Genomic DNA, 15,120 nt, shown 5'->3' on the forward strand with positions numbered 1-15,120 from the left:
TTGAGATTGACACCCACTCAGCTTAGATGGAGACCATTTCAAATTGCTTAGTGTGAAGTGCACCTAATAGCAGCCAGAAGATGACAACTGAGTGTTGCGTGGTTGTTTTCTTGCCTATAGTGTGATAAGTTACTCAGAAGCTTTTTTTTTCCTCTTTAGACCAAAGCCTGCACCTCTAACGCCTGAGTTACTCAAAAAGGTTTCAAGCTTGCCAGAATCCTGGGACTGGAGAAATGTGAATGGTGTCAATTATGTCAGCCCGGTTCGGAATCAAGGTAAAAGAAAAATAAGGATAACTCTGCATGAAATGCTCTAGAGATCCTGTGATGCACTTTGTAATTTGCTGTTAACAAGAAGGTTTTATCTAGTGTCTTGCAGTTGACAGATTGCATCTTTACAGTAAATAACCTGCAGAAACTGGGGGTAGACTCCTGGCTGTGGAGTCCAGCAGCTGTTTGAAACAACACTGCCAAAATAGAGGGTGGTACTGGCTTATCCAAACAGCAGTGACCTTTGCTGGAATGAAAGCCAGTTACCACAGTGCCCTGCATAAAGAGAGCTGTCAGGTTTTGTCCAAACTGTCTCAGTCATGGTTTTCTGCACACTGACAGAGCTGATGTACATTTAATTCTTTCCCTAAATGGCAAATTAACATGCAGCTTTAATGAAGAAAGCCATGCAAATTGTTTATACCGCCTCCAACTCTTACCACTTCAGTAACTTTTGGAGTTACTTAAATGGCTAGTTGCAAGAGGTGCCAGTCACTATTAAAAGCATGGACACTGATAAATATATACTTGTTAAAACATATTTTTCTTTGCCCTTGTGATAGCCAAGTATGTAGCTCAAAGCAGACTTGTAAGGTTGTTAATCTGATATATGTTTATTCTATAGAGAGTGCTATTATAGCACTGTAAGATACCTGAATTAGGCCAGGAATGGACTTGGTTAATGTATCCCTTCCTTGCTCCAGCATTTCCAAATAAATTTGCACCTCCTGGTAGCTGGTTGCAGCTGTGACAGGAAGAGAACACAAAATTAGCATCAAGTGGAGGGGACCTCTTAAATCACTGGTCCCTCAATTATGGCTTCGTTCTTCTGTTAAATTCTGTCAGGTGGACTCCTGGTAGCAGAAGCAGTGTAGGGAGGGTTGTGGGGGTTCGAGCTCACAACCTGACTCGCAGCATCACTAAAAAATGGCAACAGGAAATGATACAATGCTATATAGGTATTAGTTCTGTACTTTCTCCTGGTGTGAACCGTAAATGCCCCAGGGCTTTTTTACCTTCCCAAACTTGGTCCCAAACTTACCCTTTCTCCATTGTGTTCCTTCAAGGTTCCTCTAAATAAGAATTATTCGGCTGCTTTCGATAATAATGCTGCCTCCACTTTTCCTGTAATCTGAGAATCCATGCTGAGTGTGTTAAATATCTGTGCAATATGCATCCTGCTTCATTAAATAAGAACTTCAGTTTTCAGGCTTTCAAAAAAAAATACTACGAATAAAAAAACACCACAAAAAAAGTAATAATAATTAATAAAAAAACCATAACCCAAAACCTCCAAAAGACGACCTGATGCAAAAAGTTCCAATATACAAATTACATCTTGCATATGGTAGCTCGTATGATTTTTCTGAGGCACTGGATATCAATGCTTCATTAAAATGATGATATTGGAAAGTCTTAATTGTGTGTGTATAGTTAAGGTTATTAGATGACTAATTAGAAAATGCCATGAGGGAGAAGGCTGCAAACAGTAAGATAGCAGTTGTCTGACACTTGTAGAGACAATTGTATGAATTACAGAATCATGGAGGAAAAAAGCATCTGAAGTAGACAGGAATTAAAAGGGAAATGAGCATTCTTTGCAGAATACTTTGAGACATAACAGGCTTCACACAACTGCAGTTGTTTTGGACTGTAATATTTACTGCTAGCACCCCTACAAGTATTTTCTATAGTCAAGAAGGTAAAGGTTGATTCCTCAGGATGTTTACAGAGCACTAATTGCATCTCTGAGCCTAGAGATGTCATCTTTGAAGATAGCCATGTTGTAGCTTGTTACCAGCTTTACTGGGCGAAGAAGAGGTCGACCTACAGATTTCACTGCACTAGGGTGCAGTTCCAGTTTCTTGTGACCTCTCTCTGCTGTTTAAAGTAAATGAAAGGCCTGGTCAGCTCACTCTTCGCTAGGTGTGCTCTGTCACAGAACATGTTGTGTTGGAAAGGACCTTTAAAGCTCATCCAGTCCAACCCCTGCACTCAGCAGGGACATTGGTACCAGATCAGGTTGGTCACAGCCCCATCAAGCCTGTCCTTGAATATCTCCAGGGTTGGGGCCTCCACCACCTCTCTGGGCAACCTGTGCCACTGATCTACCTCATGGTGAAGAGCTTTTTCCTCATATCCAACCTAAATCTACCCTTTTCTAGTTTAAATTCATTCCCCTTCATTGTATCACTCCATGCCCTAGTGAACGTCTCTTCCCCAGATTTCTTATAGGCACCTTTCAAGTCCTGGAAGGTTGCTATAAGATCCCCCCACAGCCTTCTCTTCTCCAGGCTGAACAACCCCAACTCTCTCAGCCTGTCTTCATAGCAGGGGTGCTCCAGCCCCTGGTCATCTTTGTGGTCTCCTCTGGACCTGCTCCAGCACTTCAATGTCTTTTTTGTGTTGGGGACTCCAAAGCTGGATGCAGCACTGCAGGTGAAGTCTCACCAGAGTAGAGCAGAGGGGCAGAATCCCCTCCCTGGCCCTGCTGGCCACACTTTTTGTGATGCAGCCCAGGATGGGGTTGGTTTCTGGGCTGCAAGTGCACATTGGTCGCTCATGTCCAGCTTCTCATCCACCAGTACCCCTAAGTCCTTTTCCTCAGGGCTGCTTTCCAGCACATCATGTCTCAGCCTCTATTGTTAATGAGGATTGTCCTGACCCAGGTGCAGGACCTTGCACTTGGCCTTGTTGAACCTCATGAGGTTCTCCTGGGCCCACTTCTCCAGCTTGTTCAGGTCCCTCTGGGTGCCATCCCTTCTCTCTGGCACATTGACCTCACCACCCAGCTTGGTATCTTCCTTACTCCTCATAATCACAGAATCATATCACGGAATGATTTGGGTTGGAAGATCATCTACTGTAATAACCCTTTGCAGTAGAGTGAGTGGATTTTGATGTGGCTGAGGCTTTAATTTGCTCTAGAAGAAAATCTGTGGAAAATCTCTCTACTCTTTCAGCTGTGTTGGCTTTCTGCTGATACAGTTTGATTGTCCTGCTGCGGGCCTTACAAATACCACTGTAGTAGCAGGAAAGACATTTTGCAACCACTCCAGCAGACTTCGGGCTGGAATTGGTTGCATTAACTGTATTTTTTTACACTTTTGCTCACAAAATCCTACAAAGTCTTTGCAGCATGGCCCATCATGGATTCTGTGACTATACAATGAGTGCGAGCCACATTTTATCGCCTCAGTTTACCTTGCTGGGCAAGGAGTGTTTGTTTTCAGACTGATTTTGCTCATTCTCTTCAGAGGTACGTGTAACTGAGAGAAGGTGCAATTTCACTAAGTCTTGCTTTTGTAATAGCTCTGCTTTTATACACCTACACAGCTCAGGAGAAAGTATTTTGTTTTGTTCCTCAAGCCTCCCTCCTTGCCATAGCCCTGCAATATTTGGCTTTTCCTACTGTCAGGAATCAAAAGGAAATCAGGCACCTTTGGTCACAATTGGTAGATAAAATAGGATCTCATCCAAGTAATTGACCTTCTCTGTGTTGCTTGTCATTCCATTTCCAAAGGATTTTAATGTGTTACAGGAAGCTCCTAGGGAGTGAAGAGGCTTACATCTAGAAGCAATGCTTAATTTTGATGCAAAAGTAAGGAGACTCCCCTCTCTGCCAGGAAACAGAAGGGAAATTAAGGTGCCTCTGAAAAGCCAGTGTAAAAATTACATGGCCGTGGGAAGTAAGGGAAGCTGGGCTGAATCTGCTCTGTCAAGTGTGCTATTTATACCACTAAAATCCAAAAAGTCAATTATTTTAGGGGTAGCTCTAGAGGTAGAATGTTTTTTAAACTGGAAATTCCAGCATTAAATGCATTGATAGCTTGAAATAATCTAGAACGGTATTGCCAGCATTCACTGAAAACAGTTCATTTCCGTTAGTATATGTGCTCCATGAAGTGTTGTAGTCTAAGGCAGCCGTGGTTTGGTCCCTGGAGGTTCATTCTGAAGAACAGCATAGCTCTTAAATGGTATTACTGGAAAACACTGAAGAGAGAGAGAGAGAGAGAGAGATTTATATATATTTTTATTTTCTAAATTATATCTATTATATATATGTTCTATATATTAATTATATTTAATATGTTTTAAATAATACAGATAAATTTTATATATATTATATATATTACATATATAAATATAAGATCATTACTCTTGAGTAAGCTCAGTGTTCCTTCAGAAGTTGTTAAAATTGTTTTTGTTACTTGCATCATTAAAAGCTAAATGCATATTTAAAGTTTTTTTCTCTATCAGTCTTCAGCTTCTAATAACTGCCTGGTAGGTGTTGACTTTTTTCAGTGAACTTTAGCAATAGTTGTACCTGAATACAGCTGACTCGCCTTGTTTGATGTCATTGACTGCTCTTCATGGTTCTTTTTTCTCCTCCCTCAGCCTCTTGTGGCAGCTGTTACGCATTTTCCTCCATGGGAATGTTGGAAGCAAGGATACGTCTCCTGACGAACAACACCCAGAAACCCATCTTTAGTCCCCAGCAGGTTGTGTCTTGCAGCCAGTATTCTCAGGGTAAGTACACTGGTGTATATGGGTATATCTTTCTGTAATAATAATGCTGCAGAAGGAGAATCTGTGTTAAAAACTTCTGTGCATTCTCCGTCACCCATGATTTAGTTTCTTCACAGAATCACAGAATATTAGGTGTTGGAAGGGACCTCGAAATATCATCCAGTCCAAGCCCTGTGCTTGAGCAGGATCACCTACACTGGGTCACAAAAAGTAAATAAATACTTCATAAAGTATCTGACAGGCTATACCTTATAGTACTACTTTCATTTATTTTTTTTTTTCCCCCTGAAAGATTGCAGAAAATATTCCAGAGTTGTCAGCCCACCTTACTGGAGGACCACATGCTCAGGGTGTTATTGCATTTTAGGTAGATGCACCTGGGAGATCATAGAACCACAGCATGGTTTGGGTTGGAAGGGACATCAAAACCCCCCCAGTCCAGCCCCCCATGGGCAGGGACACCTCCACCAGCCCAGGCTGCTCCAAGCCTTGTCCAACCTGGCCTTGGGCACTGACAGGGAGGGGGCATCCACCGCTTCTCTGGGCAACCGCTTCTCTGGGCAACCTGGGCCAGGGCCTAACCACCTCACAGGGAAGGATTTCTTCCTAATATCCAGTCTAAATCTCCCCTCTTCCAGTTTAAAACTGTTCCTCCTTGTTCTATCTCTGCCCTTGTAAAAAGTCCCTCCCCAGCTTTTCTGTAGCTTCAGAAACTGGAAGACTGCAGTAAGGTTCCCCCGGAGCCTTCTTTTCTCCAGGCTGAACAACCCCAATTCTTTCAGTCGGTCCTCTTAGGGGAGGTGCTCCAGTCCCTGATCATCTCTGTAGCCTCCTCTGGTCCCATTCCAACAGCTTGATGGCCTTTTTGTGTTGGAGGCCCCAGAACTGGACACGGCACTGCCAGTGGGGTCTGACCAGAGCAGAGCAGAGGGTCAGAATCCTCTCCCTGGCCCTGCTGGCCACACTTCTTGTGATGCAGCCCAGGATGGGGTTGGTTTCTGGGCTGCAAGTGCACATTGCCTGCTCACATTGAGTTTTTCATCGCCCAATACCCCCAAGTCCTTCTTGTCAGGACTGCATTTGAACCATTCTCTGCCCAGCCTGTGTTTGTGCTTGGGATTGCCCCTACCCAGGTGCAGGACTTTGTACTTGGCCTTGTTGAACTCCATGAGGTTGGCATGGGCCCAGCTCTCCAGCCTGTCCAGCCCCTTCTGGAGATGGAGAATGTCAAAGGAGTAGGACTATACAGCTAAATTGCAATGCATGCCTACAAAGAGTGGAACAATATATCCTCCCAAATGCATATACAGAGGGAAGAGGAGCATATGGGGAGTGAGTGATAAGCAAAAGGACTGACTAAAGCTTTCTCAAGGACAGGCCTCATGTTAGGACAGATCTTTTGGCAGTATGTAACTAACTGCTCTTCCTGATGAGCAGTTGATGTGGTTTAAGGCCAGTGGGCAACCTGCACCATGATGATGTTTTGTGGACCGAGAGAGAAGGACCAGGAGGGTTTTTTCGCTCACCGCTTATGGTCATGGACAAAAGACAGACTCATCTTGGGAAGGAAAAACCAAACAATTTAATTTGTTACCAGTACCATCAGGATCAAAATAGTGAGAGATACAACCAGATCTTAAACACCTTTCCCCACCTCTCCCTTCTTCCTGGGTTCAGCTTTGTTCTTGGTTTCTTTATCTCTCCCTCTTTGTCCTGCAGCACAAGGGGAATGGGGTTGCAGTCAGTTCATTCCATGTGGTCTCTGCCACTCCTTTCTCTTCAGGAAGGTAGGGGAGACTCCTCCTACTCTTCCTCTGCTTCCACGTAGCTCCCTTCCCACAAGAGAAACGTTCTCCATGAAAATGTATGTGTGTCTGCCCACAGCTGCAGGTATTTTTTTCCTCATGAACTGCTCTGGTGTAGGCTTGTTTGAGATGGGCTCGAAATTGGAGCCAGGGCAGCTTCTAGCAGCTTCTTACGAGGTTATCTCCATAGCCCTCCCCTACTACCAAAAAAGCCCTCACAGAAAATCCAATGCAGGAGTTGTCAGGAGCAGTTGGCTGAGAAGGTGGTCCATTCATTGGTGTTCCCAGTGTAGTTCCCAGTGATGTGAATTTTGTCTTGTCTGTTGCAGAAAGCTAGCTGAAATACTAGGATTATGTGGGGTCACTGCAGTTTGTATTCAATACTACATCTAAATGTATTTGAGTATGAGAGTCTCCCACTTCAAATAACTCTCCAAGAGAATAAGCAGACCTTTTTTTTTTTTAATTATTATTTTTATTTTTCAGGTTGTGATGGTGGCTTCCCATACCTTATTGCTGGCAAGTATGTCCAAGACTTCGGTGTGGTGGAGGAGGACTGCTTCCCTTACACAGCCCAAGATTCTCCGTGCAATTTCAAGCGTAGCTGCTACCACTACTATACCTCTGAGTACCACTACGTTGGTGGTTTCTATGGAGGCTGCAATGAAGCCCTGATGAAACTCGAGCTTGTTCTGCATGGCCCGATGGCTGTTGCCTTTGAGGTTTATAACGATTTCATGCTTTATAAAGAGGGAATCTACCATCACACCGGGCTGCGGGATGACTTCAACCCTTTTGAGTTGACCAATCACGCTGTCTTGCTGGTGGGCTATGGTACAGACCCACAAAGCGGGGAGAAGTTCTGGATTGTGAAGAACAGCTGGGGCACCTCGTGGGGAGAAGACGGCTACTTCCGAATCCGCCGCGGCACCGACGAATGCGCCATCGAAAGCATTGCAGTGGCTGCGACTCCTATTCCAAAACTATAAACGCATAGGTCTTCGAGTGCCTTGTTCCCAGCCATGAGACCATATTGATTGATAGAGACTGCAGCTAACATCCATCCCCGAGCTTGAACGGGGGAGTTTTAATGAAATTTTCCAGAATAGAGCAGTTTCTGTAGGTGAGAGGATGAAAGCTGCTGGTTCTGTTCTGTGCACTGAAGGCTTCCTCTCGAGTCTGACAGTGCATCACCTAAAAAGCAATGGTAACTTTGGTTGCAGTGCTGATAGTTCGTCACTGGATACACATCTTCAGTCACCGGTGACATTATTTCCTGTGGACAATCTTGAATTTCAGATCTTGGAGGGAAGCGTCTGCTCTGATAATCTGTAACTGCGCTGAGAGGCCATTTAGTACCTTACTTCTCAGAAATCAGGAAGTTGCTGCAATTTAGAACATAAGTGTGTGTTGGGAGGGAATGGGCAGTTACACTGATTAAAAGGAAATTTTTAAAGCTTTAAGTGTCCTGCAAAAACTGCATGTCAAGCCCTTATGACAATAGAAATCAATTCTACGTTTCAGGCTGTTACCAGATGTTCCAGTTCTGGATTTTATTGCTGTGCTTTGCAATTGATCATCTCAATTTAATAAAAATTACCTGCTCCTATAGGAGTTTGAACTTGTGGAAGTAGTTGGGTCTTTATTTCAGTAACCTGTCTAAGTTTTGAACTTCCTGTCAAGAACTTTTTACTTTGAGGAGGATCTGAACTGGTGGGGAAGGAGGATGAGAGGAAGTAGAAATCAAGATTCTCACAGCAGCATCAAACAAGGTTACCCAGGAGTTTAGTAGCTCTTGCTGGTGAGTAAATTGTCTTAATTCCCCAGTAATCTGTTGCTCTATTCCTTTCAAATATACAAGGTAGAAAAACAAGGAGTTGAGGAAGGGATTGCAACACTTGGAATTAACAATTTACCATTTATTTCTAGGTGAAACTCAACTGTGATGCAGTACTTGGTTAATGCTTGGTCTTCACTGTTTTTCAAGTGAGTAAATGGGAATGATTTAGGGCCCCAGCCCAGTTGCATAGGTAGAAGATCACTTTTTTTGGTGATCTGTTAAATAATATGTGACCAAAGTAGTTAATGTTATATATAAAATACAATTTATTTATTTGTGTTTTAGGTTGTAGGGAAAATGATACAGAAAAATGGAGTGGTTGTCAGTAATCAAAATAATCCTATTTAATTTAGAAGGGAAGGCTCCTGTTTATGACTCTTGTTTGCTCAAATTGAGGGGCAGGAGAATGGTAGCTTCATGGTTTTGTCATTCTTTTGAACTCCCTGCCAAATAATATCAAGCCACGCTGGAAGTTTTAGAACTTGTATTTTGCCAGACTTAGAACAAGAACCTCTGGAACAGTTTATATTATGCATTGGATTGTTTTAGCTCAGGGAATATGGGATAATTTGGTGTTGCTGCAAAACTGAGAGTCCCATGAGTACTTAATCCCTTGGTATCAAGCACAATACATCATGAAGACCTACTTTTTCTCTTGCACTTCTTCATTTCTACCCCTTTTTTCCTCCCATAACTCTTCTTGGGGAAAATTTTATTGGGATGGATCAAGCTTTTCCCAACAGTGTGTGCATGATTTGTGTCTGCTGTGTTTTCAGGTATAATAACAATATGATGGTAAATAATGCCCAGTAAGTCACCCACTACCCTTTTTCCAGGCATAGATTTGAATTCTAGTGGCTTATAAATTTGTAAAGGGTGAGTGTCAGGAGGAAGGAGCCAGGCTCTTATCTCTGATGTCCTATGACAGAACAAGGGACAATGGGTGCAGGCTGGAACATAAGAGGTTCCATGTGAACATGAGGAAAAACTTTTTTACTGTGAGGGTTACAGAGCACTGGAACAGGCTGCCCAGGGAGGCTGTGGAGTCTCCTTCTCTGGAGACATTCAAAACCCACCTGGACGCGTTCCTGTGTGACCTGGTCTGGGTGATCCTGCTCTGGCAGGGGGGTTGGACTGGATGATCTTTTGAGGTCCCTTCCAACTCCTGAGATTCTGTGAAAACTACAGCTAAGAATTGCTTGAAGCAACCAAGGACGGAAAAAATTGCTGCCTCCACTTTCATTTTGGAAGAGCAGACAGTGCAATGCCAGCATCAAGCCTCCTCCTATGCTGATGTTACAGCTCCATGGCTTGACCTAACTGGGATGACAGCTTCTTTATTCATAAGCAGCCCATGCTGGTACCAGTAAAAACTCTCATGAGGTACAGAAGTCATAGAATCACAGGATGTGTTGGAAGGGACCTTACAGCTGATCCAGTCCAATCCCTGCACTCAGCAGGTACACTGGTACCAGATCAGGTTGCTCACAGCCCCATCAAGCCTGACCTTGAGTATCTCCAGGGATGGGGCCTGCACCACCTCTCTAGGCAACCTGTGCCACTGATCTGCCACCCTCATGGTGAAGAACTTTTTCCTCATATCCAACGTAAATGTACCCTTTTCCAGTTTAAAACCATTCCCCCTTGTTCTATCACTACATGCTCTAGTGAACAGCTCTTCCCCAGATTTCTTATAGGAACCTTTCAGGTCCTGGAAGGTTGCTATAAGGTCCCCCCCAGAGCCTTCTCCAGACTCATGTAAGTGATCTGCAGCCTTGTCCTTGGTTCCACTGCACAGATGCATTCAGAATATCCCCTGCATTGGGAAGTACTGGTTCTGAATAAGCAGGTATTTTCCTGAAATTATAGCTATAGTTATGGCAGTTATTCTAAATTATGCTGCTGACACTCATGACACTTCAAATCCAAAATATTTGCTATTCACCATTCCTGGTATTGTGTTAGCTACATGCATTTTGAAAGAGATTGTGTGTTATTTTCTTAGAAATTCCTGTGTCTGTCACACAACCAGTGACAGCTGCGCTGGTGAGGATGGGGGTGTCCTTGGAGTTGTCTGTCACCATTGCTGCCCCCAGCGGCTGTCACCAGGTGTCCTTGTTTGCCTCTGGCTGGCGGCGGTAATGTGAATTTCCCCGTTTTCTGTATTTCAGAGTTGTGTAGAGAAATGTCAGAGCTAGCATGTGGCCAATGGAACATATTTGGATTCTCAACTTTTATTTAGGATTTTCAGCCAAGTACAGAAAGTACATTCAGGAGCCATGGGCTGAAGACCAGCCAGAGCATTTCCTTCATGCAGACCAAAAAACTGCAAGAATTGGTAAACCCTAAGTGAGGAGGTGCCGCTCCACTGGAAATAAGCTACTGCCTGCAGAACAGATAAAAGGGAGAGATGCGAGTCTCTGCAACTTCTATTTGTCTTTTCAAAAGAGGCTATAGTTTGTTTTTATGTATTCTACCATAAGTGTGTTGCCTCAGGTACCTTAAACTGGGAAACAAGCTATCGCTCAGGAGAATAATTACAGGGTTGGCAAATACACCTTTCAGTGAGCAAGTGAGAGCCCAAAGTATTTAATTTATCAAGGAAGGTTAATAGATGATCCAAGCCATCCTGGCTTGTATCAGCCATGGAGTGGCCAGCAGGAGCAGGGCAGGGATCTTTCCGAGGTGCTGGGTACTGGTGAGCCTGCCCCTCAAATCCTGTGTTCAGTTTTGGGCCCCCAACTCCCAGAAGGACATTGAGGGGCTGGAGCGTGACCAGAGAAGGGCAAGGGAGCTGGGGAGGGGTCAGGAGCACACGAATGGTGGGGAACAGCTGAAGGAGCTGGAGGGTTCAGCTGGAGATAGAGGAGGTGAGGGGAGACCTTATCCCCTCTCCAGCTCCTGAAAGGAGGGGATAGCGAGATGGGTGTTGGTCTCTTCTCCCATGTAACCAGTGACAGGACAAGAGGAAATGGCCTGAAGTTGCACCAGGGGAGGTTTAGATTGGACATGAGGAAAAATTTCTTTTAGTGAAAGAGTGGTGAAGCACTGGCAGAGGCTGCCCAGAGAGGTGGTGGAGTCCCCATCCCTGGAGGGGTTCAAGAAGCGCGTGGATGTGGCACCTGGGGACATGGTTTAGTGGGCATGGTGGGATTGAATTGATGGTTGGACTTGATGATCTTGGAGGTCTCTTCCAGCCTTAATTATTCTGTGATTCTGATGATAAGGTGATAGAGGAACTGTATAAACCATGACAGGCTCACACTGTTTGGCTGAAAGGCCATCTCACGTGATGAGAAGAAAGTGTTGGGCAATGCAGCTCGAGCAAGTTGGGGTTTCTCTGGTTGCTACATGCATGTGTGTAGAGAAGTTGAAGCCTTTCTACACGGGCTATAGAGAAACAGGTATGTGCATATGCAGAATTTTTCTGTATCTGTAAGAGGAAAGACACCGACATATCCTTCTGCCAGTTATTCCTAATTGCTTCATTTTGATGAGTTGACTAGATCCTGCAGATGATGTCCAGGCTGAATTAATCTCCCTCTCTCATGGTAACACCTCTCTAGGCTGATGGTTTAGCTATTTCTCCACATTTCTCTATTTGCACTTTAAGATGCATATGCGTGTTGATACTTGGAGTGATCCCTGGGACCTCTGACTTCCTTCATTAAATAAAGAATATTTTTAAGGGCTGATACCACTTTAGCGCTACAACAGGTGATAAATTTTGAGCACTGTCAGAAGCGCTAAAGATACTAGAAGTGATGTTTTTGCCTTAGGAGGATTTCAGGAGTTGGGATAACATCTTGCATTCTTAAATGTCTAGCAATCCTAGCCTTGATATTCTGTATGTAAGATGGGAGAATTTTCCAGAAACACTAACTGTACAGAATCCTTACGATTACATTTAATAAAGGAAAGAAGTACAATACATACCGCATTATTTCCTTCTAAAACTCATACATTGATAAGGCTGCTGAGGGTGTGAATTTTGTCCCCCAGTTGCGTTTCTGCCTCCTTTTCTGAAGCTCCCTATCAACCCCGGGATTATACGCACAGGTTTAAATTTCAGCAGAATAATAACTGCAGGAAACTGCATCCAGTTCTGTGTGTGTGGGGGAATCCATTATTATATTTTTTATATATTTACATTATTTAATATATATTTTATATATAAAAATACTATTATTATAATCTATTGACTAAAAAGCCAAATCAAATACATAAAACTCAGCTGTGGGATAATAAAATATAAGCAATGCAATGCCTGTTTTTACAGAACTTATCTATTTTCCATGTGTGCTGCCCTGAGGAAAGAAGTAGAAATGGGGTGATTGCATCTCCCTCATTTCTGGGGGCTGATTTTTTCAGCTGTAAGACTGAGAGGGTGATTTTGATTTTTTTTATCAAGGAAGCTGGCAAAGCAGAACTTTATTTTATCCATCAGGATTGTAGAGATTTGTAACAGCATAGTTAAAAATGCTTTAAATGGGAAATGGATGGGATCCTGTGTGTGTGGAAGCACCAGGAGAGATGGCAGGAGATGGGCTGTAGGAAAGGCAACCCAATGGTAGCACATTCAGTTCATCTTCATGAAGTCTATCAGGACACCCAGAACTGGTTAAAAAAGGGCAACCAAAAGCAAGGGACAGCCGAAAGGACAGTGCAATTGGAAAAACCATAGAATTATAGAATGGTTTGGGTTGGAAGCGACCTTAAAGCCCCTCCATGGGCAGGGACACCACCACCAGACCAGGCTGCTCCAAGCCCTGTCCAACCTGGCCTTGGGTACTGCCAGGGAGGGGGCACCCGCAGCTTCTCTGGGCAACCTGGGCCAGGACCTCACCACCTCACAGTAAAGAATTTCTTCCTAATATCTAGTTTAAATCTGCCCTCTTTCAGTTTAAAACCATCCCCCCTCATTCTGTCATTATCTGCCCTTGTAAAAAGTCCCTTCTCTGCTTTCCTGTAGGACACCTTCAGGTCCTGGAAGGTTGCTATAAGGTCCCCCCACAGCCTTCTCTTCTCCAGGCTAAACAACCCCAACTTTCTCAGCCTGTCTTCGTAGCAGAGGTGCTCCAGCCCTTTGATCATCTTTGTGGCCTCCTCTGGCCCCACTCCAGCACTTCAATGCCCTTTTTGTGTTGGGAACTCCAAAGCTGGGCGCAGCACTGCAGGTGAGGCCTCACCAGAGCAGAGCAGAGGGGCAGAATCCCCTCCCTGGCCCTGTTGGTCACACTTCTTGTGATGCAGCCCAGGATGGGATTGGTTTTGGGCTGCAAGCGCACATTGTTGGCTCACATTGAGTTTTCCATTGACCGACACCCCCAAGTCCTTCTCCTTAGGGCTGCTCTGAGCCATTCTCCTCCCAGTCTGTGTTTACGTTTGGGATTGCCCTTACCCAGGTGCAGGACCTTGCACTTGACCTTGTTGAACTCCATGAAGTTGGCATGGGCCCAGCTCTCCAGCCTGTCCAGGTCCCTCTGGATAGATCCCTTCCTTCCAGTGTGTCAACAGCACCACCCAGCTTGGTGTTGTCTGCAAACTTGCTGAGTGTGCACTTGAGCAAACCACAGCAGGACAGATCACCTACCCCCCTGTTATTAAGAGGTGATACTAAGAAGAAAAGGACAGATCCTTTTCAGCAGCATCCATGTACAAAGACCAGATGCCTTAATAAGCAAAGCCTGATGCTTCACAGAGGTGGGACAGGATGGAGAGGCTAAAGATCACAACCATTTTCATATCTTAAACAGCACAAGAAAAACTCAGACAAAACCTTTCCCCTCCTATAGGTCCTATTGAGCTTTGAGCTTTGCTACGCTGCTGCTCCAAGGAAGCAATGGTAATTACTGCAAAATCTAGCTTAAGAGTTCAGCTGCAGATCTCCAAGTACAATTGCCTTCCTCAGCATTAATTTGTGTGGTGTTTTTAACCTCTGAACAATCACACATGGCAAAGCTGATGTTTACTTTCTCATTCATTTACACTCTTCCCTGCAATCCCCCTTCCAGAAAGAAATGAAATGCTGGACACCAAATGCCCACTACAGCCAGTCCATCACTTCCCATCCTGAACAGGACAGGAGAGAGAGAAAACATAATGAGAAGCTCATGGGTTGAGATAAAGACACAGAGAGATAATTCAACAATTACTGTCAAGGCAAAAATGTCCATGGCTTTTATAAGAAATGCCTGCTCCAAGCAGGATATGGCTTTTCTTGATGTTTGAAGTTTGTGATGATGTTTTGTAGTTGTTTTGTGGGGCTACAAGAGGGCAGTATTTGGCCATCACAGTAACATCATCACCGCGTGAAGTCGAGAGAAGTCTTCAGTCAGAACAGGTTGTTCCCTTGTCTGTATGGGGCAAGGAGACATTTGAAACTTTGAGGAAACACTGGTTTTTTTGTTTTATCAATGAAAAATGAGATTCTGGTGGGGAAACACTATGTTTTTCGGTTGTATCGATGAAAATGGGGTCCTGGCTCTGGCTAAGAACCAGTGCAAATGCGGATTTGAGGCTTTCCTATGTTAGTAATGAAATCTGCTGTAACTGGGGACAGTATGGACGTATCATCAGATCTCGGGCTTAGCTCCTTATGCAAGTGAGATGCTGTGGCAATACGTGTAAAATGTGCCTTGAGAAATTTCTTTTATTTATTTATTTTTATATATAT

At 44.0% G+C, this 15,120-nt stretch overlaps 1 protein-coding gene across 1 annotated transcript in view; it reads left to right on the forward strand.

Annotated features, from left to right (window-relative positions):
- The window catches only part of CTSC (cathepsin C), a gene marked incomplete at its 5' end in the record, with an annotated part of 18,555 nt that extends 10,941 nt beyond the window's left edge, over positions 1 to 7,614 (forward strand). The window contains 3 exons of the mRNA XM_010192316.1: positions 160 to 275; positions 4,668 to 4,799; positions 7,091 to 7,614. Of these exons, the coding sequence (XP_010190618.1) occupies positions 160 to 275; positions 4,668 to 4,799; positions 7,091 to 7,593 (751 nt within the window). The remainder of the gene's footprint in view (positions 1 to 159; positions 276 to 4,667; positions 4,800 to 7,090) is intronic.
- Between the last annotated feature and the right edge of the window lie 7,506 nt (positions 7,615 to 15,120).

This window comes from Mesitornis unicolor, unplaced genomic scaffold (assembly GCF_000695765.1).
Source record: "Mesitornis unicolor isolate BGI_N332 unplaced genomic scaffold, ASM69576v1 scaffold7579, whole genome shotgun sequence".
Classification (NCBI taxonomy): Eukaryota; Metazoa; Chordata; class Aves; order Mesitornithiformes; family Mesitornithidae; genus Mesitornis; species Mesitornis unicolor.